Consider the following 23366-nt stretch of genomic DNA (forward strand, 5'->3'; position numbering starts at 1 on the left):
CTCTCTCTCTCTCTCTCTCTCTCTCTCTCTCTCTCTCTCTCTCTCTCTCTCTCTCTGTCTCTCCCTCTCTCCCTCTCTCCCTGTCTCTGTCTCTCTCCCTCTCCCTTTCCCTGTCTCTCTCCCTGTCTCTCTCCCTCTCCCTATCTCTGTCTCTCTCCCTCTCTCGGTCTCTCTCCCTATCTCTGTCTCTCTCCCTATCTCTGTCTCTCTCCTTGTCTCTCTCCCTCTCAACTTAATACATTGAATTCGGAAAGTATTCAGACCCCTTCCCTTTTACCAAATGTTGTTACGTTCCAGCCTTATTCTAAAATGGATGGAATAGTTATTTTTCTACCATTAATCTACACACCATATTGACACAGCAACAACAGGTTTTTAGATTTATTTTCTAATTTATTCAGTACTTTGTTGAAGCACCTTTGGCAATGATTACAGCCTCGAATATTCTTGGGTATGACTCTACAAGCTTGGCACACCTTTATTTGGGGAGTTTCTCCCATTCTTCTCTAAAGAACCTCTCAAGCTCTGTCGGGTAGGATGGGGAGCGTATCTCCAGAGAATGTTTGATCGGGTTCAAGTCTGGGCTCTGGCTGGGCCACTCAAGAACATTCAGAGACTTGTCCCGATGCCACTCCTGCATTTTCTTGGCTGTGTGCTTAGGGTCGTTGTCCTGTTGGAATGCTAACCTTCACCCCAGTCTGAGGTCCTGAGCGCTCTGAGACTTTTTCATCAAGGATCTCTCAGTACTTTGCTCCGTTCATCTTTCCCTCAATCCTGACTTGTCTCCCAGTCCCTGTCACTGAACTACATCGCCACAGCATGATGTTGCCACCACCATGCTTCACTGTAGCGATGGTGCCAGGTTTCCTCCAGACGTGACGCTTGGCATTCAGGCCAAAGAGTTCACTCTTGGTTTCATCAGACCAGAGAATCTTATTTCTCATGGAGTCCTTTAGGTGCCTTTTGGGCAAACTCCCAGTGGGCTGTCATGTGCCTTTACTGAGGAGTGGCTTCCGTCTGGCCACTCTACCATAAAGGCCTGATCGGAAGAGCTCTCCCATCTCCACAGAGAAACTCTGGAGCTCTGTCAGAGTTACCATTGGGTTCATGGTCACCTCCCTGACCAAGGCCCTTCTCTCTCGATTGCTCCGTTTGGCCTGGCGGCCAGCTCTAGGAAGAGTCTTGGTGGTTCCAAACTTCTTCCATTTAAGAATGATGGAGGCTACTGTGTTCTTGGGGACCTTCAACGCTGCAGAAATGTTTTGGTACCTTTCCCCAGATCTGTGCATCGACACAATACTGTCTCGGAGCTCTACGGACAATTCCTTCCACCTCATGGCTTGGTTTTTGCTCTGACATGCACTGTCAACTGTGGAACATTATATAGACAGGTGTGTGCCTTTCCAAATCATGTTCAATCAATTGAATTTACCACAGGTGAACTCCAATCAAGTTGTAGAACATCTCAAGGAGGATCAATGGAAACAGGATTCACTTGAGCTCAATTTCAAGTCTCATAGCAAAGGCTCTGAATACTTATGTACATTTTATTTTTAATACATTTGCAAAAATGTCTAAAAACCAGTTTTCGCTTTGTCATTATGGGGTATTGTGTGAAGATTGATGAGAAAAAAAGATTGAATCAATTGTTACAAGGCTGTAACGTAACAAAATGTGGTCTGAATAGTTTCCCGAATGCACAGTATACTTTATTAACATGGAACGTAAAACACATCCATTGTCAAAGTAAACATAAGAACGACGGTCAAAGACAGGAATAGACTAGACTGTTGGTGATGAAGCAATCAATCATAATGATAAGTGGTAATCATATTAACAGCAATTACAACCCAGAATCATAAAGAACAGGCTAATAGGAATAATCACACTCTACCTGCTGTCTACTTCTCACTGTCTGTCCCTCAGGTTGTGTTAGGAGGCCACACGTTTGGCTGGAAAAACACAGCGTTTTGTTTTTCACCAAGTACATATTTAAAATTCTCTTCATCATTTACAGTAAGTTTTCAAATTCTTCATATTGTTTTAGAATTTTGGGGAAGAATTTGACAGAAAATGCAGCTCTGTCTATCTCTTCCTGCGGGCAGAATGAGCACAGCCTGTCCTCTTTAGGTAATCAGGTTTGCCTGGGACGACCGGTCTCTATGGCCCACCTCTCTCTATCTCCCTCTCAATTCAATGCAAAGGGCTTTATTGGCATGGGAAACATATGTTTAGATTGCCAAAGCAAGTGAAATAGATAATAAACAATAGTGAAATAAACTGAACAAAATTAAGAGTAAACATTACACTCACAAAAGTTCCAAAGGAATAAAGACATTTCAAATGTCATATTATGTCTATATACAGTGTTGTAATGATGTGCAAATAGTGAAAGTAAAAAAGGGAAAATAAATAATCATAAATATGGGTTGTATTTACAATGGTGTTTGACCTTTTCTTGTGGCAACAGGCCACACATTTTGCTGCTGTGATGGCACACTGTGGTATCTCACCCAGTAGATGAAGTAGGGCATTTATCGAAGTCTTTGTGGGTCTGTGTAAACCGAGGGAAATATGTGTCTCTAATATGGTCGTACATTTGGCAGGTTGGGAAGTGCAGCTCAGTTTCCACCTCATTTTGTGGGCAGTGTGCACATAGCCTGTCTTCTCTTGAGAGCCAGGTTTGCCTAAGGCGGTCTCTCTCAATAGCAACTCTATGCTCACAGAGTCTGTACAAAGTCAAAGCTTTCCTTAATATTGGGTCAGTCACAGTGGTCAGGTATTCTGTCTGGGTGGGCATCTAGCCTTGGTGACGGCTCCGGTTCAGGACATAGACCCCGCTCCGCTCGCGGATCCCTCCGCCTCCGTGGAACCGGACCGTGGATCGTCGCCGGAGGCTCTGGACCGTGGATCGTCGCCTGAGGTACCGGACCGTGGATCTTCGCCGGGGACTCCGGACCGTGGATCGTCGCCGGAGGCTCCGGACCGTAGATCGTCGCCGAAGGCTCCAGACTTAGCAACCCTCGTTGTAGGCTCCGTACTGAGAACCCTTACTGGAGGCTCTGGACTGGGAACCCTCGCAGGAGGCTCAGGACTAGGAACCGTCGCTGGAGGCTCCGGACTAGGAACCCTCGCCGGAGGCTCTGGACTGGGAACCCTCGCAGGAGGCTCTGGACTAGGAACCCTCGCTGGAGGCTCCGGACTGGGAACCCTCTCAGGAGGCTCTGGACTAGGAACCCTCGCTGGAGGCTCCGGACTGGGAACCCTCGCAGGAGGCTCTGGACTAGGAACCCTCGCTGGAGGCTCCGGACTGGGAACCCTCTCAGGAGGCTCCGGACTAGGAACCCTCGCAGGAGGCTCTGGACTGGGAACCCTCGCAGGAGGCAGTCCAGAGCCTCCAGCCCAGCTTTGTAGGGCTCAAAAGCAACAATACTAAATCAAGATCCCACAACCACAGTGGGGAAAAGGCTGCCTAAATATGATCCCCAATCAGAGACAACGAAAGACAGCTGCCTCTGATTGGGAACCATACCAGGCCAACAAAGAAATACAAAAACTAGAGTACCCACCCTAGTCACACCCTGACCTAACCAAAATAGAGAATAAAAAAGGATCTAAGGTCAGGGCGTGACATCCGTTTTGGATAGATAATTATTTGTGTTGTTGTTTGTTTTATGTTTTTCAATTTTCCCAGAAGTGGTTAGAGTCTATGGATTCTTCAATTACATTGAGCTGATTTCTGACATGCTGTTCCTTCTTTTTCCGTAGTGTATTTCTGTATTGTTTTAGTGATTCACCATAGTGAAGGTGTCGGCTCAGGTTTTCTGGGTCTCTATGTTTTTGTTTGGATAGGTTTCTCAATTTCTTTCTTAGGTTTTTGCATTCTTCATCATACAATTTGTCATTGTTCTTAATTTTCTGTTTGACATGTTTAAATTTGACAGGGAAGCTGAGAGGTCAAATATACTGTTCAGATTTTCTACTGCCAAGTTTACACATTCACTATCACAGTGAAACTTTTTTTTCCAGGAAGTTGTCTGAAAGGGATTTAATTTGTTGTTGCCTAATTGTTTTTTGGTAGGTTTCCACACTACATTCCTTCCATCTATAGCATTTCTTAATATTACTCAGTTCTTTTGGCTTTGATGCCTCATGATTGAGTATAGCTCTGTTCAAGTAGACTACGATTTTGCTGTGGTCTGATAGGGGTGTCAGTGGGCTGACTGTGGACACTGAGAGACTCTGGGTTGAGGTCGGTGATAAAGTATTCTACAGTACTACTGCCAAGAGATGAGCTATAGGTGTACCTACCGTAGGAGTCCCCTCGAAGCCTACCATTGACTATGTACATACCCAGCGTGCAACAAAGCTGCTGGAGTTGTTACCCGTATTGTTGGTTATGTTGTCATAGTGGTGTCTATGGGGGCATATGGGGGAGGGAATGCTGTCACCTCCAGGTAGTTGTTTGTCCCCCTGTGTGCTGAGGGTGTCAGGTTCTTGTCCAGTTCTGGCATTCAGGTCGCCACAGACTAGAACATGTCCCTGGGCCTGGAAATGATTGATTTCCCCCTCCAGGGTGGAGAAGCTATCTTCATTAAAGTATAGGGATTCTAGTGGGGGGGGGATATAGGTAGCACACAGGGGGATATTTTTCTCTGTTGAGATCATTTCCTTTTGAATTTCTAACCAAATGTAAAATGTTCCTGTTTTGATGAATTTAATAGAGTGAATTAGGTCTGCTCTATACCAAATGAGCATACCCCCTGAGTCCGTTCCCTGTTTCACACCTGGTAGTTTGGTGCATGGGACTACCAGCTCTCTGTAACCTAGAGGAAAACCTCTCTCTCCTCTATCCCAGGTTTCTTGTAGGAAGACAATGTCTGTATTTCTGATTTATTTGGTGAAGTCCAGGTTCCTGCTCTTTAGGCCAAAGGCAGATGACCTCAGGCCTTGGATATTCCAGGATGAGATAGTGAAGGCTTTGTGTCCCATAAAGTGTCCAATGTTGTTCGTCGTGTGGTTTGGCCTCAGACCAGTAAGTGGGAGCAGAGCCTGCTGAGCATCTGGTACATGCCATTAGCTTGGACTAGTGTAAGAGTGGGGGATGGGCCTGTTTGCCTGGTCATGGCCTGTGCTTATGTGTGACTCTCTCTCTCTCTCTCTCTCTCTCTCTCTCTCTCTCTCTCTCTCTCTCTCTCTCTCTCTCTCTCTCTCTCTCTCTCTCTCTCTCTCTCTCTCTCTCTCTGTCTCTCTCTCTCTCTCTCTCTCTCTCTCTCTCTCTCTCTCTCTCTCTCTCTCTCTCTCTCTCTCTCTCTCTCTCTCTCTCTCTCTCTCTCTCTCTCTCTCTCTCTCTCTCTCTCTCTCTCTCTCTCTCTCTCGTCTGTCAATGGGGCTGTGTAAACGCTGGGTTCTCAGGGCTCACCACTTGAGAAAATTACATTCAAGATAGCTAGCAGTGTTATAGATGCTAGTCCAAGCAGAGATTTAAACACGTTTTAGAGGGTAAAGGTTAGACAGTTTTTGTTGTTGTGTTTGGAATGATTTGAGCCTTTTGCATTATGTTTTCACTCGCTCTGTTGTCACTTAAACGCTTTTTTTATTTGTTTTTATCCTCTTAACAATTCCATCATGAAGTGATTTTCTTATCCTTCTACTTAAAATGAGACGTTAGATATCTGCAACAACAATGCAACAGTGATCCACTAAACTGTCAGCCCAGGCTTCCTCTATCTCTAATCGACCTAGCGTCCAGGGGGTGTAATGTACATCAAGCTACTCCACTACAGAAACAGGAGATAGACTTGCGTCCTATGGGCTGTTCTGACTCATACAAGGCGTAGCCTACTAACTTCTTACTCATTGACCCTCCTGGTTGTCTCCTCCCTCTCTCTCGTCTCTTTGCAGTAACGAATTACAACAACGCTGTGGAGGTCCAGTCAGATTCTGACGATGAGGACAAGCTACACATAGTGGAGGAGGACCCTGATGGAGACGGCACGGTGCCAGAAGACACCGCAACAGTATTATCCCAGAACGGGACGGAGACGCACCAAGACACCTGGGATGGAGGTAAAACGCCAGACCATACAGAACGTACAGAAGAACTCTCTCATTCTCTCTCTCTCTCTCTCTCTCTTTGTCTTTCTCTCTCTCTCTCTCTCTCTCTCTCATTCTCTCTCCCTCTCTCTCTCTCTCTCTCTTTCTCTCTCTCCCTCTCTCTCGCATTCTCTCTTTCTCTCTGTTTTCAACTAAGTTTAGTAGGGAAAACATCTCAGATATCACAGTCATTGCAAGTAGACCCTTCTTCCAAATAGCTGCTGTCAGCAAAGAAAGAAAAACGTATTGCAGCTGTGAATGCAGGAAACAGAACATACAACCACATTGCATGTTTGTTAACGTCTTTTCGTTGACTGTAGACCAAGTTCGACTGCTAATGGAAGTGACACATCATTCAGGAAGTAGGACAACAACATTTACATTCTGTTGCTCCAGAGAGACCCAGGGGTTTGAGAGCCCTGGTGTTCAGCCATAGCTTCAACTAAGAGTTTCCTGTTTCCTTTAACACCTGAATAGGGAATTTACTTACATGGTCTCTGTTATTTCACGTGTCTTAAAGCAGTGAGTTAGAGTCTTCCCTCCCGACTAGAACTGGCATCCTATTCCCTACGTAGGCCCTATGGCCCTGGTCAAAAGTAGTGCACTGTAAAGAGAATAGGTGTGGTTAAGATGCCTCTGTAGGTAGGGTCTGTTTTTGCAGATGTGCTTTAGTATTGAAGATTGTTCTCTCTCTCATTTTAAATTGAAGGGCTTTATTGGCATGGGAAACATACATTTATGTTTACATTTCCAAAGCAAGTGAAGTAGATAATAAACAAAAGTGAAATAAACAAGAAAAATTAACAGTAAACATTACACTCACAGAAAATAATACTCCAAAATAATAAAGACATTACAAATGTCATATTATGTCTATATAGAGTGTTGTAACGATGTACATATAGTTAAAGTACAAAAGGGAAAATAAATAAACATAAATATGGGTTGTATTTACAATGGTGTTTGTTCTTCACTGATTGTCCTTTTCTTGGCAACAGGTCACAAATCTTGCTGCTGTGATGGCACACTGTGGTATTTCACCCAGTAGATATGGGAGTTTATCAAAATTGGGTTTGTTTTCGAATTCTTTGGGGATCTGTTTAATCTGAGGGCAATATGTGTCTCTAATATGGTCATACATGTGGCAGGAGGTTAGGAAGTGCAGCTCAGTTTCCACCTCATTTTGTGGGCAGTGTGCACATAGCCTGTCTTCTCTTGAGAGCCAGGTCTGCCTACGACGGCCTTTCTCAATACTATGCTCACTGAGTCTGTACATAGTGTGTCAAAGCATTCCTTAATTTTGTGTCAGTCACAGTGGTCAGGTATTCTGCCACTGTGTACTCTCTGTTTAGGGCCAAATAGAGTTCTAGTTTTCTCAGTTTTTTTGTGAATTCTTTCCAATGTGTCAAGTAATTGTCTTTTTGTTTTCTCATGATTTGGTTTGGTCTTAATTGTGTTGCTGTTCTGGGGCTTTGTGGGGTCACTCTCGCTCTCTGTCTCCCTCTCTCTAGTTAGACTAGAATATCACAGGACTCTGATAGTAGCTACCCTCCTCTCTCTCTCTCTCCAGTTAGACTAGTTATATCACAGACACACTCACGCTGAGAACAAAATGTTTATTTGTTAGTACTGCTGAAACCAGGCCTGCATGACTCCACTTTCCCCGCTATGGCGAGTCTTTCCCCGCTACGGCGAGTCTTTCCCCACTACGACGAGTCTTTCCCCGCTACGGCGAGTCTTTCCCAATCTTTCCCCACTACGGCGAGTCTTTCCCCGCTACGGCAAGTCTTTCCCCGCTACGGCGAGTCTTTCCCCGCTACGGCAAATCTTTCCCCGCTACGGCGAGTCTTCTTCACGTATATCCACAGAGGACCACGTTTCATAGGTTACGTCCCAAATGGCACCCTATTCCCTATATAGTGCACTACTTTTGACCAGAGCCCTATGGGCTGTGGTCAAAAGTAGGGCAGGGCTCTCCAGATCTGTTCTGGAGAGCTACCTTCCTGTAGGTTTTTGTTTCAACCCCAGTTGTAACTAACCTGATTCAGCTTATCAATCAGCTAGTTATTAGAATTAGGTGAGCTAGATCAGGGTTAGAGAGAAAACCTACAGGACGGTAGCTCTCCAGGAACAGGGTTAGACGGTAGCTCTCCAGGAACAGGGTTAGAGAGAGAACCTACAGGACGGTAGCTCTCCAGGAACAGGGTTAGACGGTAGCTCTCCAGGAACAGGGTTAGACGGTAGCTCTCCAGGAACAGGGTTAGAGAGAGAACCTACAGGACGGTAGCTCTGTATGAACAGGGTTAGAGAGAGAACCTACAGGACGGTAGCTCTCCAGGAACAGGGTTAGAGAGAGAACCTACAGGACGGTAGCTCTCCAGGAACAGGGTTAGAGAGAACCTACAGGACGGTAGCTCTGTATGAACAGGTTATTTGATGCCTTTCCTTTTGCTCTGTTCTGGCCATTATTATGAGCTGTCCTCCCCTCAGCAGCCTCCTGTGTTGTCCAGTAACTCGGTGCCTGTGCCAACACTGTGGACAGGTGTAGGCATGTACTAACTAACTGTCCATTTGGAAACAGTTGTGCCTTCTAATCCCTCCACCTGCTCCCATCTGTCTCACACAGTATACTCCTCACTCACCAAATCCCTCGTACACCAGCCAGGGTTCTTCATGACAAAGAAACACACTATCTTGGTTGAAAAGGGATTCAGTGCCACAGAATGCAACCAAAAAAATATGTTTACACATCACGCTTTGTGAAAATTGTTGAAGAAAATTTTAATTTTCTCGATCCGCCTTTTGTTGGTGTCCTTTCTGAGAGAAGGAAAGAAGGATCGGGGTGGTGGTTCCTCCATTATTATCTTGATTTCATTTACCCACTGTTGGCGCCACCCGGCTCCTCTGTGTGGTACTGGGTACTAGTTGTGAGGCTGGGAGCTTTTAAGAACCTGGCTGATTTTCATAAAGCAGAGAGGATGAGGATGAGTGTCTCTTCACCTGGTGTTATCAACATGACCAGGCAGACGGACAGATGGCAGCTACGACAACAACAACAATAATAATAAATAAAAGTAATGCTCTCTCTCTTTCTCTCCGAATAACACTGGTCTCCAGGGGTCTGGACATTTCTCCCAAGGATGAACCAGACTTGTGGAGGTCTACCATTTTTTTTCTGAGGTCTTGGCTGATTTCTTTTGATTTTCCCATGATGACAAGCAAAGTGGCACTGAGTTTGAAGGTAGGCCATGAAATACATCCACAGGTACATCTCCAATTGACTCAAATTATGTCAATTAGCCTATCAGAAGCTTCTAAAGCCATGACATAATTTTCTGGAATTTTCCAAGCTGTTTAAAGGCGCAGTCAACTTAGTGTATGTAAACTTCTGACCCACTGGAATTGTGATACAGTGAATTATAAGTGAAATAATCTGTCTGTTAACAATTGTTGGGAAAATTACTTGTGTCATGTACAAAGTAGATGTCCTAACCGACTTGCCAAAACTATAGTTTGTTTACAAGAAATGTGTGGAGTGGTTGAAAAACGAGTTTTAATGACTCCAACCTAAGTGTATGTAAACTTCCAACTTCAACTGTATATGCCAGTAGAGATATATATGGCTGTAGAGATATATATGGTAGTAGAGATATATGTGGCTGTAGAGATATATATGGTAGTAGAGATATATATGGCTGTAGAGATATATATGGTAGTAGAGATATATATGGTAGTAGAGATATATATGCCAGTAGAGATATATATGGCTGTAGAGATATATATGGCTGTAGAGATATATATGGCTGTAGAGATATATATGGCTGTAGAGATATATATGGCTGTAGAGATATATGTGGCAGTAGAGATATATATGGCTGTAGAGATATATATGGCTGTAGAGATATATATGGCTGTAGAGATATATATGGTAGTAGAGATATATGTGGCAGTAGAGATATACAGTGATTTTTTGTGTGGTTTTGACTCTGTACAACAGCACTTTGGATTTGAAATGATAAAGTACAGACTGCAGCTTTAATTTGAGGATATTTTCATCCATATCAGGTGAACCATTTAGAAATAGTCTCTTTCAGCCGGCCCCACCCTCCTCTCAGCCAGCCCCACCCTCCTCTCAGCTTCTTTCAGCCAGCCCCACCCTCTTCTCAGTCTCTTTCAGCCAGCCCCACCCTCCTCTCAGCTTCTTTCAGCCAGCCCCACCCTCTTCTCAGTCTCTTTCAGCCAGCCCCACCCTCCTCTCAGCTTCTTTCAGCCAGCCCCACCCTCTTCTCAGTCTCTTTCAGCCAGCCCCACCCTCCTCTCAGCTTCTTTCAGCCAGCCCCACCCTCTTCTCAGCTTCTTTCAGCCAGCCCCACCCTCCTCTCAGCCAGCCCCACCCTCCTCTCAGCTTCTTTCAGCCAGCCCCACCCTCTTCTCAGCTTCTTTCAGCCAGCCCCACCCTCTTCTCAGCCAGCCCCACCTTCCTCTCATCCAGCCCCACCCTCCTCTCAGCTTCTTTCAGCCAGCCCCACCCTCTTCTCAGCCAGCCCCACCCTCTTCTCAGCCAGCCCCACCCTCCTCTCAGCCAGCCCCACCCTCCTCTCAGCCTCTTTCAGCCAGCCCCACCCTCCTCTCAGCTTCTTTCAGCCAGCCCCACCCTCCTCTCAGCCAGCCCCACCTTCCTCTCATCCAGCCCCACCCTCCTCTCAGCCGGCCCCACCCTCCTCTCAGCTTCTTTCAGCCAGCCCCACCCTCTTCTCAGCCAGCCCCACCCTCTTCTCAGCCAGCCCCACCCTCCTCTCAGCCAGCCCCACCCTCCTCTCAGCCGGCCCCACCCTCCTCTCAGTCTCTTTCAGCCCAGCCCCACCCTCCTCTCATCCAGCCCCACCCTCTTCTCAGCCAGCCCCACCCTCTTCTCAGCCAGCCCCACCCTCTTCTCAGCCAGCCCCACCCTCCTCTCAGCCAGCCCCACCCTCCTCTCAGCCGGCCCCACCCTCCTCTCAGTCTCTTTCAGCCCAGCCCCACCCTCCTCTCATCCAGCCCCACCTTCCTCTCATCCAGCCCCACCCTCCTCTCAGCCGGCCCCACCCTCCTCTCAGCCTCTTTCAGCCAGCCCCACCCTCCTCTCAGTCTCTTTCAGCCAGCCCCACCCTCCTCTCAGTCTCTTTCAGCCCAGCCCCACCCTCCTCTCAGCCTCTTTCAGCCAGCCCCACCCTCCTCTCAGTCTCTTTCAGCCAGCCCCACCCTCCTCTCAGTCTCTTTCAGCCCAGCCCCACCCTCCTCTCAGTCTCTTTCAGCCCAGCCCCACCCTCCTCTCAGTCTCTTTCAGCCAGCCCCACCCTCCTCTCAGTCTCTTTCAGCCGGCCCCACCCTCCTCTCAGCCTCTTTCAGCCCAGCCCCACCCTCCTCTCAGCCTCTTTCAGCCAGCCCCACCCTCCTCTCAGCCTCTTTCAGCCAGCCCCACCCTCCTCTCAGTCTCTTTCAGCCAGCCCCACCCTCCTCTCAGTCTCTTTCAACCGGCCCCACCCTCCTCTCAGTCTCTTTCAGCCGGCCCCACCCTCCTCTCAACCGGCCCCACCCTCCTCTCAGCCTCTTTCAGCCAGCCCCACCCTCCTCTCAGCCTCTTTCAGCCAGCCCCACCCTCCTCTCAGCTTCTTTCAGCCAGCCCCACCCTCCTCTCAACCGGCCCCACCCTCCTCTCAGCCAGCCCCACCCTCCTCTCAGTCTCTTTCAGCCGGCCCCACCCTCCTCTCAGTCTCTTTCAGCCGGCCCCACCCTCCTCTCAGTCTCTTTCAGCCAGCCCCACCCTCCTCTCAGTCTCTTTCAGCCAGCCCCACCCTCCTCTCAGTCTCTTTCAGCCGGCCCCACCCTCCTCTCAGTCTCTTTCAGCCCAGCCCCACCCTCCTCTCAGTCTCTTTCAGCCAGCCCCACCCTCCTCTCAGTCTCTTTCAGCCCAGCCCCACCCTCCTCTCAGTCTCTTTCAACCGGCCCCACCCTCCTCTCAGTCTCTTTCAGCCCAGCCCCACCCTCCTCTCAGCCAGCCCCACCCTCCTCTCAGTCTCTTTCAGCCAGCCCCACCCTCCTCTCAGTCTCTTTCAGCCAGCCCCACCCTCCTCTCAGCCAGCCCCACCCTCCTCTCAGCCGGCCCCACCCTCCTCTCAGTCTCTTTCAGCCAGCCCCACCCTCCTCTCAGTCTCTTTCAGCCCAGCCCCACCCTCCTCTCAGCCTCTTTCAGCCCAGCCCCACCCTCCTCTCAGTCTCTTTCAGCCAGCCCCACCCTCCTCTCAGTCTCTTTCAGCCAGCCCCACCCTCCTCTCAGTCTCTTTCAGCCAGCCCCACCCTCCTCTCAGTCTCTTTCAGCCAGCCCCACCCTCCTCTCAGCTTCTTTCAGCCAGCCCCACCCTCCTCTCAGCCTCTTTCAGCCAGCCCCACCCTCCTCTCAGCCGACCCCACCTTCCTCTCAGTCTCTTTCAGCCAGCCCCACCCTCCTCTCAGTCTCTTTCAGCCAGCCCCACCCTCCTCTCAGCCTCTTTCAGCCAGCCCCACCCTCCTCTCAGCCAGCCCCACCCTCCTCTCAGTCTCTTTCAGCCAGCCCCACCCTCCTCTCAGTCTCTTTCAGCCAGCCCCACCCTCCTCTCAGTCTCTTTCAGCCAGCCCCACCCTCCTCTCAGTCTCTTTCAGCCAGCCCCACCCTCCTCTCAGCCAGCCCCACCTTCCTCTCAGTCTCTTTCAGCCAGCCCCACCCTCCTCTCAGTCTCTTTCAGCCGGCCCCACCCTCCTCTCAGCCTCTTTCAGCCAGCCCCACCCTCCTCTCAGCCTCTTTCAGCCAGCCCCACCCTCCTCTCAGCCTCTTTCAGCCAGCCCCACCCTCCTCTCAGTCTCTTTCAACCGGCCCCACCCTCCTCTCAGTCTCTTTCAGCCGGCCCCACCCTCCTCTCAGTCTCTTTCAACCGGCCCCACCCTCCTCTCAGTCTCTTTCAGCCGGCCCCACCCTCCTCTCAGTCTCTTTCAACCGGCCCCACCCTCCTCTCAGCCTCTTTCAGCCGGCCCTACCCTCCTCTCAGTCTCTTTCAGCCGGCCCTACCCTCCTCTCAGCCTCTTTCAGCCGGCCCTACCCTCCTCTCAGCCTCTTTCAGCCGGCCCTACCCTCCTCTCAGCCTCTTTCAGCCGGCCCCACCCTCCTCTCAGCCTCTTTCAGCCAGCCCCACCCTCCTCTCAGCCTCTCTCAGCCAGCCCCACCCTCCTCTCAGCCGACCCCACCTTCCTCTCAGCCTCTTTCAGCCAGCCCCACCCTCCTCTCAACCTCTTTCAGCCAGCCCCACCCTCCTCTCAGCCTCTTTCAGCCGGCCCTACCCTCCTCTCAGTCTCTTTCAGCCGGCCCCACCCTCCTCTCAGCCTCTTTCAGCCAGCCCCACCCTCCTCTCAGTCTCTTTCAGCCGGCCCCACCCTCCTCTCAGTCTCTTTCAGCCGGCCCTACCCTCCTCTCAGTCTCTTTCAGCCAGCCCCACCCTCCTCTCAGTCTCTTTCAGCCGGCCCCACCCTCCTCTCAGCCTCTTTCAGCCAGCCCCACCCTCCTCTCAGCCAGCCCCACCCTCCTCTCAGCCTCTTTCAGCCAGCCCCACCCTCCTCTCAGTCTCTTTCAGCCGGCCCCACCCTCCTCTCAGCCTCTTTCAGCCAGCCCCACCCTCCTCTCAGCCTCTTTCAGCCAGCCCCACCCTCCTCTCAGTCTCTTTCAACCGGCCCCACCCTCCTCTCAGTCTCTTTCAGCCAGCCCCACCCTCCTCTCAGTCTCTTTCAGCCGGCCCCACCCTCCTCTCAGCCTCTTTCAGCCAGCCCCACCCTCCTCTCAGCCTCTTTCAGCCAGCCCCACCCTCCTCTCAGTCTCTTTCAACCGGCCCCACCCTGCTCTCAGTCTCTTTCAGCCAGCCCCACCCTCCTCTCAGCCTCTTTCAGCCGGCCCTACCCTCCTCTCAGTCTCTTTCAGCCGGCCCTACCCTCCTCTCAGCCTCTTTCAGCCGGCCCTACCCTCCTCTCAGCCTCTTTCAGCCGGCCCCACCCTCCTCTCAGCTGGTTATGTATTGGTCGCCTCTCCTCCTTTTTGTCTTCATTGTTCTATAGCAGGTTGGCATTTATTTCATCTACTGGAGGCAGCCACAAAGTCATCAAATCTGATTTTAAACCTTACCCCTAATGCTTAACACTGCTAACATTATGCCTAACCCTAACCTTAAATGAAGACCAAAAAAGCTAATCTTAGTTTTATAGAATTTTTATGATACAGCCAATTTTGAGTTTGCAGCTGGCCCATCTAGTGGAAATTGCTCAGCTCTGCCTCCAGGACAAGATTCATCCCAATAAATGTCAACCTTTCACATTCTACACTTATGCTGTTTTTAGGAATTAAACACTTTCCATGTTGATTACCGGTTTAAATCAAAATGCCACCATGGATAATAGAACAGTCCATCGGCGGGTCGAGTCGATGTTAAACTCGGTTAATGAACGAGTCAAACAACATAACTTTCTTAAATTAAATTGGTCAATTGTACAACACAGTACCTTTTGTAGGTAATGTATGTCTGGCACCTGCCTTTTCTCCCAAAGCTCCAGAGATCAACACATTGTCTTTAGTCATGTATAGCTATTCAGACACTAGAGACCAGTGATTGTTACACACTGAAGTTAGCGATTGTGTTCCAAATAGCACCCTATTCACTAGATAGTGCACTACTCGGGCCCTATGGGCCCTGGACAGGAGGCTGCTTAGGGCCTGATGTTAAGAAACAGGAAGTTAAGGTCAAAGGTCAGTGGAGCTGGAGGCAGCTGTTAAATCACTAACACGCCCAGACGGACGCACGCACACACACTCTCTCTCTCTCTCTCTCTCTCTATCCATCTCTCTCTCTCCCTCTCTCTCTCTCCCTCTCTCTCTCTCTATCCATCTCTCTCTCTCCCTCTCTCTCTCCCTCTCTCTCTCTCCCTCTCTCTCTCTATCCATATCTCTCTCTATCCAGATCTCTCTCTCTCCATATCTTTCTTAACCCATTTCTCTCCTGCTGCATAAAGCTTGAAATCTTTCAAGTACTTTGAGTGTTTGTTCTAGCCTGCCTGGAGTGGCAGATGGGTGGGGTTCTCGCCTTTTCAACTATTCTATTGGTGCCAATAGTATTTCAATCCAGGTCTGATGATTTCCTGTTTTTACTCCTCACTGATATTGAACATCTGCCTGTTCCATTGAGGCTCTGACTGCTTGCCCATCATATGGGACTTTCAATGGGAATTACTAAAGTCTGATGAATCACAGAGAGATCAAAGCACATCATTAAAAGGAAGAGAGGAAGAGAGAGTAAGAGAGAGGTAGAGGCAGAGGGAAAGGCAGAGAGAGAGGCAGAGCGAGGCAGAGGGAGAGGGAGAGGTAGAGAGAGAGGCAGAGGGAGAGGTAGAGAGAGAGGCAGAGGGAGAGGTAGAGAGAGAGGCAGAGAGAGAGGCAGAGAGAGAGGTAGAGCGAGGCAGAGGGAGAGGTAGAGGGAGAGGTAGAGAGAGAGGTAGAGAGAGAGGTAGAGAGAGAGGCAGAGAGAGAGGCAGAGCGAGAGGTAGGGTTGTTTTGGAATGCTGGTAAAGCATGAAGTCATGGGAAGTCATGGGTCCTGTAGCCTGGGATCCTCCCCTCCTGTTATGAGAGGGCCTTCAGCAGCAGAGCACATAGAAATATAGTGAGTAGAACTGGCCCAAACCTCTGACCATGGCAATTTGACTGGTGAATGGGGATTCTAATTCCACTCATTCTATTCTAGTCTAATGATATGGTTCTCTCAGTCTGCACCAGTCCCTTTCTGGGCTTCTCTTAACAGGAAGTGGCGTGGTCTGCTGGCACAGGTCCTGGCACCGTTTAAAATACTTAATTCCCTGTGGCAATGCTTTCGCTGTCTGCAGAAGTGTTCAGTCGTCGTAGCGATGGTTTCGGCTCCACTAGCTGGCAGAGGAAACCAATAAGAGCTCTTCTCTTCAGACTGTGAACTGTATCTCTAATTGACTGTCAGTCATGCTAAGAATCCAGTGACCCTTCCTAACCCATCCATGGCAATAGGTTGGATTCTATCAGATTTGGGAGCCTATTGAGAAGTATGTGGTGATAATTAGAGGAAGTGGAGGAGGGGTGGTGACGGGGGAAGAACAAAGCTGTGTACCAGACAGTATGTCCTCAGGTCAAACACACACATCACACATCACACATCACACACACACACACACACATACACATCACACACAGACACACATCACATCACACACACACATATCATACATACACACAAACACACACACATCACAACACACATACACATCACACACAGACACACAAACACGCACGCACGCACACACATCACACACACCACACATCACACATACACACAAACACACACAAACACACACACACACACACACAAACACGCACATCTCATCACACACACATCACACACACACACACATCACATCACACAAACACACACAAACACGCACATCTCATCACACACACACACACACACACACACACACACACACACACACACACACACACACACACACACACACACACACACACACACACACACAACTATGTCTTAATATACTTTTTGGGAACCAACAATTGATTCCCATTTAAAACCCCAACCTAAACTCCTAACCCTAACCACTAACCCTAACCTTAATTCTAACCATAACCCTAATTCTAATCCTAACCCCTAATCTAACCCCTGAAATAGGCTTTTTACAAGTGAGGACTGGCACTTTTTAGTTGGTTTACTATTCTTGTGAGGACTTCTGGTACACACAAGTATAGTAAAACATGTACACACACACACACACACACACACACACACACACACACATACACATACACATACACATACACATACACACACACACACACACACACACACACACACACACATCCTCAGGTCACATCCCTCTCCAGTGTCACCTTTTAATCAATCTTAATGATCTCATTACTGGCTCCAAATCTCATTAAAACTACAGAGAAAACACATGCTTTACATTTACTACAATATGATCTCTCTCTTGAACTCAAACACATTGTTTTGTCGATCTCTCTCTGTCTCTCTCTCTGTCTCTCTCTGTCTCGCTGTCTCTCTGTCTCTCTCTGTCTCTCTCTGTCTCTCTCTCTGTCTCTCAATTCAATTCAAGGGGCTTTATTGGCATGGGAAACATATGTTAAAATTGCCAAAGCAAGTGAAGTAGATAATAAACAAAAGTGAAATAAACAATATAAAATGAACAGTAAACATTACACTCACAGAACTTTCAAAGGAATAAAGACATTTCAAATGTCATATTATATCTGTATAGAGTGTTGTAACGATGTGCAAATAGCTAAAGTACAAAAGGGAAAATAAATAAACAACAGATCACAAATCTTGCTGCTGTGGTGACACACTGTGGTATTTCACCCAGTAGATATGGGAGTTTATCAAATTCGGGTTTGTTTTCAAATTCTTTGTGGATCTGTGTAATCTGAGGGAAATATGTGTCTCTAACATGGTCATACATTTGACAGGAGGTTAGGAAGTGCAGGTCAGTTTCCACCTCATTATGTGGGCAGTGTGCACATAGCCTGTCTTCTAGTAAAGAAAGACGCTGGTAGACAAGAGGCAGGTACAGGGAGTGAACATTTAATTAGCACCGGACATGGAACAGGACAGGACAGCATCTGGACATGAACACATAACGACATTAAGGCTGACACAGGGAACAGACTGAGGAGCAGACAGAAATAGGGAAGGCAATCAACAAAGTGAAGGAGTCCAGGTGAGTCCAGTGAGCGCTGCTGCGCGTAATGATGGTGACAGGTGTGCGTAATGAAGGGCAGCCTGGCCTCGGGCGCCAGAGAGGTAGAGCGGGAGCAGGCGTGACACTCCTCTTGAGTGCCAGGTCTGCCTACGGCGACTTTTCTCAATAGCAAGGCTATGCTCTGTACATAGTCAAAGCTTTCCTTAAGTTTGAGTCAGTCACCGCGGTCAGGTATTCTGCCACTGTGTACTCCCTGTTTAGGGCCAAATAGCATTCTAGTTTGCTCAGTTGTTTTGTTAATTCTTTCCAATATGTCAAGTAATTATCTTTTCTCATGATTTGGTTGGGTCTAGTTGTGTTGCTGTCCTGAGGCTCTCTCTCTTATTGGTGAGGAGTCCAATATTCAGACAGGAGGTGTTGAACAGAATAACAATATTTGATCTTTTGCTTTGTCATTATAGTGTGTTTTGTGTAGGTAAAAAAATATATATTTTAGAATAAGGTTGTAATGTACCAAAATGTAGAAACAATGAAGGGGTCGGAATACTTTCCAAATGCACTGTATATACAAAAGTATGTGGACACCTCTTCAATTGGAGTGGACTATTTCAGCCACACCCGTTGCTGACAGGTGTGTAAAATTGAGCACACCGACATGTGATCTTCGTAGACAAACATTGGCAGTAGAATGGCCTTACTGAGGAGCTCAGTGACTTTCAATGTGACACTGAAATAGGATGCCACCTTTCCAACAAGTTAGTTTGTCAAATGTCTACCCTGCTAGAGCTGCCCTGGTCAACTGTAAGTGCTGTTGTTGTGAAGTGGAAACGTCTAGGAGCAACAACGGCTCAGCCGTGAAGTGGTAGTCCACACAAGCTCACAGAATGCGAGTACTGAAGTGTGTAAAAATCATCTGTCCTCAGTTGCAACACTCACTACCGAGTTCCAAACTGCCTCTGGAAGCAACGTCAGCACAATAACTGTTTGTCAGGAGCTTTATGAAATGGGTTTCCGTGGCCGAGCAGCCGCACACAAGCCTAAGATCACCATGCGCAATGCCAAACGTCGGCTGGAGTGGTGTAAAGTTTAATGGAGGAGGAATAATGGTCTGGGACTGTTTTTTTATGGTATGGGCTAGGCCCCCCTCTTAGAGAGAGAGAGGAGAAATAGAGACAGAGAAAGATAAAGAGAGAGAGAGCGACAGAGAGAGAGAGAGAGAGAGAGAGAGAGGGAGAGAGGGAGAGAGAGAGAGAGAGAGAGAGAGAGAGAGATCTTATCCCAGGGACTTGTACTATAATGTACTGTAGTCTGTACTCATGGCTGTGTGAAAGGGAAGGCTAGTTATGAAGTCTGGTTGAGGTCATAGGCCCTGTGGCGCCCCCTAGCTGTCTACTGGCACACTGCACACAGAAAGAGGAGAGGACTGTCATCTCAGGGAAGGAATGTGTGCACGGGACTACTTACAGTCTACATTCCAGATCAGAAATCATTTTAGAGCCTTCATGGTTTTAACTATTGACTGCTGTGACATTTTAGTCCACATACCTATCAACACATATTTTATGTACATAGAGTTCTTATACATTCATATTTGAGATTGTAACCCCCCCCCCCCCCCCCCCCCCAAAAAAACCGTGTTGGTACATGTAATGTAATTGTAAACCGTTTGTGTTCCTGTGTTACAGTGAAGGAGGAGTGTGGCTCAGAAGAGGAGGATGAGGAGGAGGAAGAGGAGGAAGAGGAGGGGGGTAAGGATGCTCTGGTAGAGGAGATGATCCAGCAGGGAGACACGGCGGTCATCTACCCCAAGGCTCCGGACGGCAAACAGAAAAGCGCGCCTGAGAGAGGGGTCCCAGAGAAGACCGGTAGGTTACATCAATGCACCTTTTACAACTCAACACTTATTGAGACACTCATACTGTTGCTGTTTTGGGTGCGTCCCAAATGGCACCCTATTCCCTATGTAGTGCACTACTTTGGACCAGGGCGCATGCAAGTAGTGCACTATTTAGGGAACAGAGTGCCATTTGGGACGTATTCTGAGACCCTCATAATCAAGACCCTTATAGAGCTTCTGAGTTTCAGGCACCAACATATCTTCTTTGTTTCATAGTCTATAATTCCCCCTCTCTGACCCAGGCACGCCAGACACCCTCTCCCAGCTCCTGACTTGTCCGTACTGCTCACGGGGCTACAAGCGCTGCACGGCCCTGAAGGACCACATCAAGCTACGGCACGAGAAGAGCGAGGACAACTTCAGCTGCTCCCAGTGCAGCTACACCTTCACCTACCGTACACAACTGGACTGTCATATGACCCAACACAAGAACCAACACAAGGATCCTGTACAGGTACCTATGTGTGTGTGTATGTGCGTGTCTCTGTCCCTGATTCTTCCCTGCCTCTGTCCCCTGTCTCTGTTCCTGTCTCTGTCCCTGTCCTCTGTCCTCTGTCTCTGATCCTGTTCCTGTCTCTGTTCCTGTCTCTGTTTCTGTTCCTGTATCTGTTCCTGTCCCTGCCTCTGTCCCTGTCCTCTGTATCTGTCTCTGTTCCTGTCCCTGTCTCTGTTCCTGTCCCTGTCCCTGTCTCTGTTCCTGTCTCTGTTCCTGTCTCTGTCCCTGTCTCTGTCCCTGTCTCTGTTCCTGTCCTCTGTTCCTGTCCCTGCCTCTGTCCCTGTCCTCTGTCCTCTGTCTCTGTTCCTGTCTCTGTTCCTGTCTCTGTTTCTGTTCCTGTATCTGTTCCTGTCCCTGCCTCTGTCCCTGTCCTCTGTATCTGTCTCTGTTCCTGTCCCTGTCTCTGTTCCTGTCCCTGTCCCTGTCTCTGTTCCTGTCTCTGTTCCTGTCTCTGTTCCTGTCCCTGTCTTTGTCCCTATCTCTGTCTCTGTTCCTGTCCTCTGTCTCTGTTCCTGTCCCTGTCTCCAACCCTGTCTCTGTTTCTGTCCCTGTCTCTGTTCCTGTCTCTGTTTCTGTCCCTGTCTCTGTTCCTGTCTCTGTCTCTGTTCCTGTCTCTGTTCCTGTCTCTGTTCCTGTCTCTGTTCCTGTCTCTGTTCCTGTCTCTGTTCCTGTCTCTGTCTCTGTTCCTGTCTCTGTCCATGTCCCCTGTCTCTGTTCCTGTCTCTGTGTCTGTTCCTGTGTCTGTCCTAGTCTCGGTTTCTGTCTCCGTCCTTGTCTCTGTCCCAGTATCTTCCCTGTCCCTGTTTCTGTCCTTGTCTATGTCCATGTCCCTGTTGTTGGAGGACTCACAGATTTCCTGCCTTTTTTCAGTATTATTTGAATTCTCCCTTTAGCCTGTTTTTTTAAATGGAGCGATTTGATTAATGTGTCTGTAATTCAAGACAAATATGTCTATTACTGTTTTACTGGGAATGAAAACACATCCTTCAGACAGTAACAGTACTCTTTAGACAGGATACTGACGTTACAAAACATCCCATACACTCACCGCTGTCTGTCTGTCCTGTCTGTCTGCCAGCGTCATGTACCCCAGACCACCACCACAACAATAACAACAGGGGGGAACAGGAAGTTCAAGTGTACTGAGTGTTCCAAGGCTTTTAAATATAAGCACCATCTGAAGGAGCATCTTCGCATCCACAGCGGTGAGTCAAATTGGCATCGCACCGGTCGCCGTGACAACACACACACACACACACACACACACACACACACACACACACACACACACACACACACACACACACACACACACACACACACACACACACACACACACACACACACACACACACACACACACACACCGTCATCATGACTCATACCCACTGGGCACAGACGTCAATTCAACGTAATTTCATGGAAATAACATTGATTCAAGCAGTGTGACCCCAGTGGGTAGTGTCTGCATCCTAAATAGTACCCTATTCCTGACCAGAGCCCTATTGGCCCTGGTCAAAAGTAGTGCACTACATAGGGAATAGGGTGCCATTTGGGATGCAGTTCCGGGACTCAACTATATTCACAGTGGTGGTGCAGATGTACTGAACTTACCCTTTTCTCCTTTGATATGTTTATAATATGCAGCTCTGCTATTTCAGAGTCTTGATTATGATCATTATTGAATCTGTGCTCTTGGCCAATGTGTCGTCATTCTGTTGCTATTATTACCTCAGCCTGTTTGTTAACGATAGGTTCACCTGAGTCCCAAATAGTGGCACCCTATTCTGACAGGTTCTCTGGTCAAATGGAGTGCACTATCTAGGTAATAGGATGCCCTTTGGAACATAACCTCAGCTGTTTCCTAGAAATATACATCTCTTTCTCGGCAGGAGAGAAGCCGTACGAGTGTCTCAACTGTAAGAAGAGGTTTTCACACTCAGGGTCCTACAGCTCCCACATCAGCAGTAAGAAGTGTGTTGGCATGGTGCCTGTCAACGGCAACCCCAGCCCAGTCATTAAGGTCTCCAAGCAGACCCCCAGCCAGACCCAGCCCTCTGGCCCCGCCGCGGCCCCAGTCCGAGTGCTCCTCCTGGGGGAGAAGACAGACAGCAAGCCCCTGCAGGAGCAGCTCCCCCACACTCAGATCAAATCTGAGCCTGTGGACTATGAGTTGAAGCCGGTGGTGATGGCGCCTAACGGGGCGGCGGGGACTAATGGGACGGTGTTTAACGGTGGCGTGATGCTACCCCAGGGTACGGCATTGCCTCAGGGCATGGTCCAGGCGGTGGTACTGCCTACCATGGGTCTGATGTCTCCAATCAGTATTAACCTCAGCGACCTGCAGAACATGCTCAAGGTTTGATTTGATTTATAATTGTTATAAAAACCTACAGTGGCGTGCGAAAGTATTCACCCCCCTTGACATTTTTCCTATTTTGTTGCCTTACAACCTGGAATTAAAATAGATTTTTTGGGGGGGTTGTATCATTTGATTTACACAACAAATAAGACAAAAAAACTGAAAACTTGACCGTGCATAACTATTCACCCCCCCAAAGTCAATACTTTGTAAAGACACCTTTTTTAGCAATTCCAGCTACAAGTCTCTTGGGGTATGTCTCTATAAGCTTGTCATATCTAGCTACTGAGACTTTTGCCCATTCTTCAAGGCAAAACTGCTCCAGCTCCTTCAAGTTGGATGGGTTCCGCTGGTGTACAGCAATCTTTTAAGTCATACCACAGATTCTCAATTGGATTGAGGTCTGGGCTTTGACTAGGCCATTCCAATACATTTAAATGTTTCCCCTTAAACCACTCGAGTGTTGCTTTAGCAGTATGCTTAGGGTCATTGTCCTGCTGGAAGGTGAACCTCGTCCCAGTTTCAAATCTCTGACTGAAACAGGTTTCCCTCAATAATTTCCCTGTATTTAGCGCCATCCATCATTCCTTCAATTCTGACCAGTTTCCCAGTCCCTGCCGATGAAAAACATCATCACAGCATGATGCTGCCACCACCATGCTTCACTGTGGGGACAGTGTTCTCGGGGTGATGAGAGGTGTTGGGTTTGCGCC

At 48.4% G+C, this 23366-nt stretch overlaps 1 protein-coding gene across 1 annotated transcript in view; it reads left to right on the forward strand.

Moving 5' to 3' along the window:
* LOC139550247 (zinc finger E-box-binding homeobox 1-like) overlaps positions 1 to 23366 on the forward strand; it is a 118207-nt gene that overhangs the window by 82350 nt on the left and 12491 nt on the right. Inside the window, exons 2-6 of the mRNA XM_071360996.1 lie at positions 5905 to 6069; positions 19584 to 19763; positions 20038 to 20249; positions 21370 to 21496; positions 22184 to 22650. Coding sequence (XP_071217097.1) covers positions 5905 to 6069; positions 19584 to 19763; positions 20038 to 20249; positions 21370 to 21496; positions 22184 to 22650 — 1151 coding nt within the window. The remainder of the gene's footprint in view (positions 1 to 5904; positions 6070 to 19583; positions 19764 to 20037; positions 20250 to 21369; positions 21497 to 22183; positions 22651 to 23366) is intronic.

The sequence above is a fragment of the Salvelinus alpinus genome, chromosome 23 (assembly GCF_045679555.1).
Source record: "Salvelinus alpinus chromosome 23, SLU_Salpinus.1, whole genome shotgun sequence".
Taxonomy (NCBI): Eukaryota; Metazoa; Chordata; class Actinopteri; order Salmoniformes; family Salmonidae; genus Salvelinus; species Salvelinus alpinus.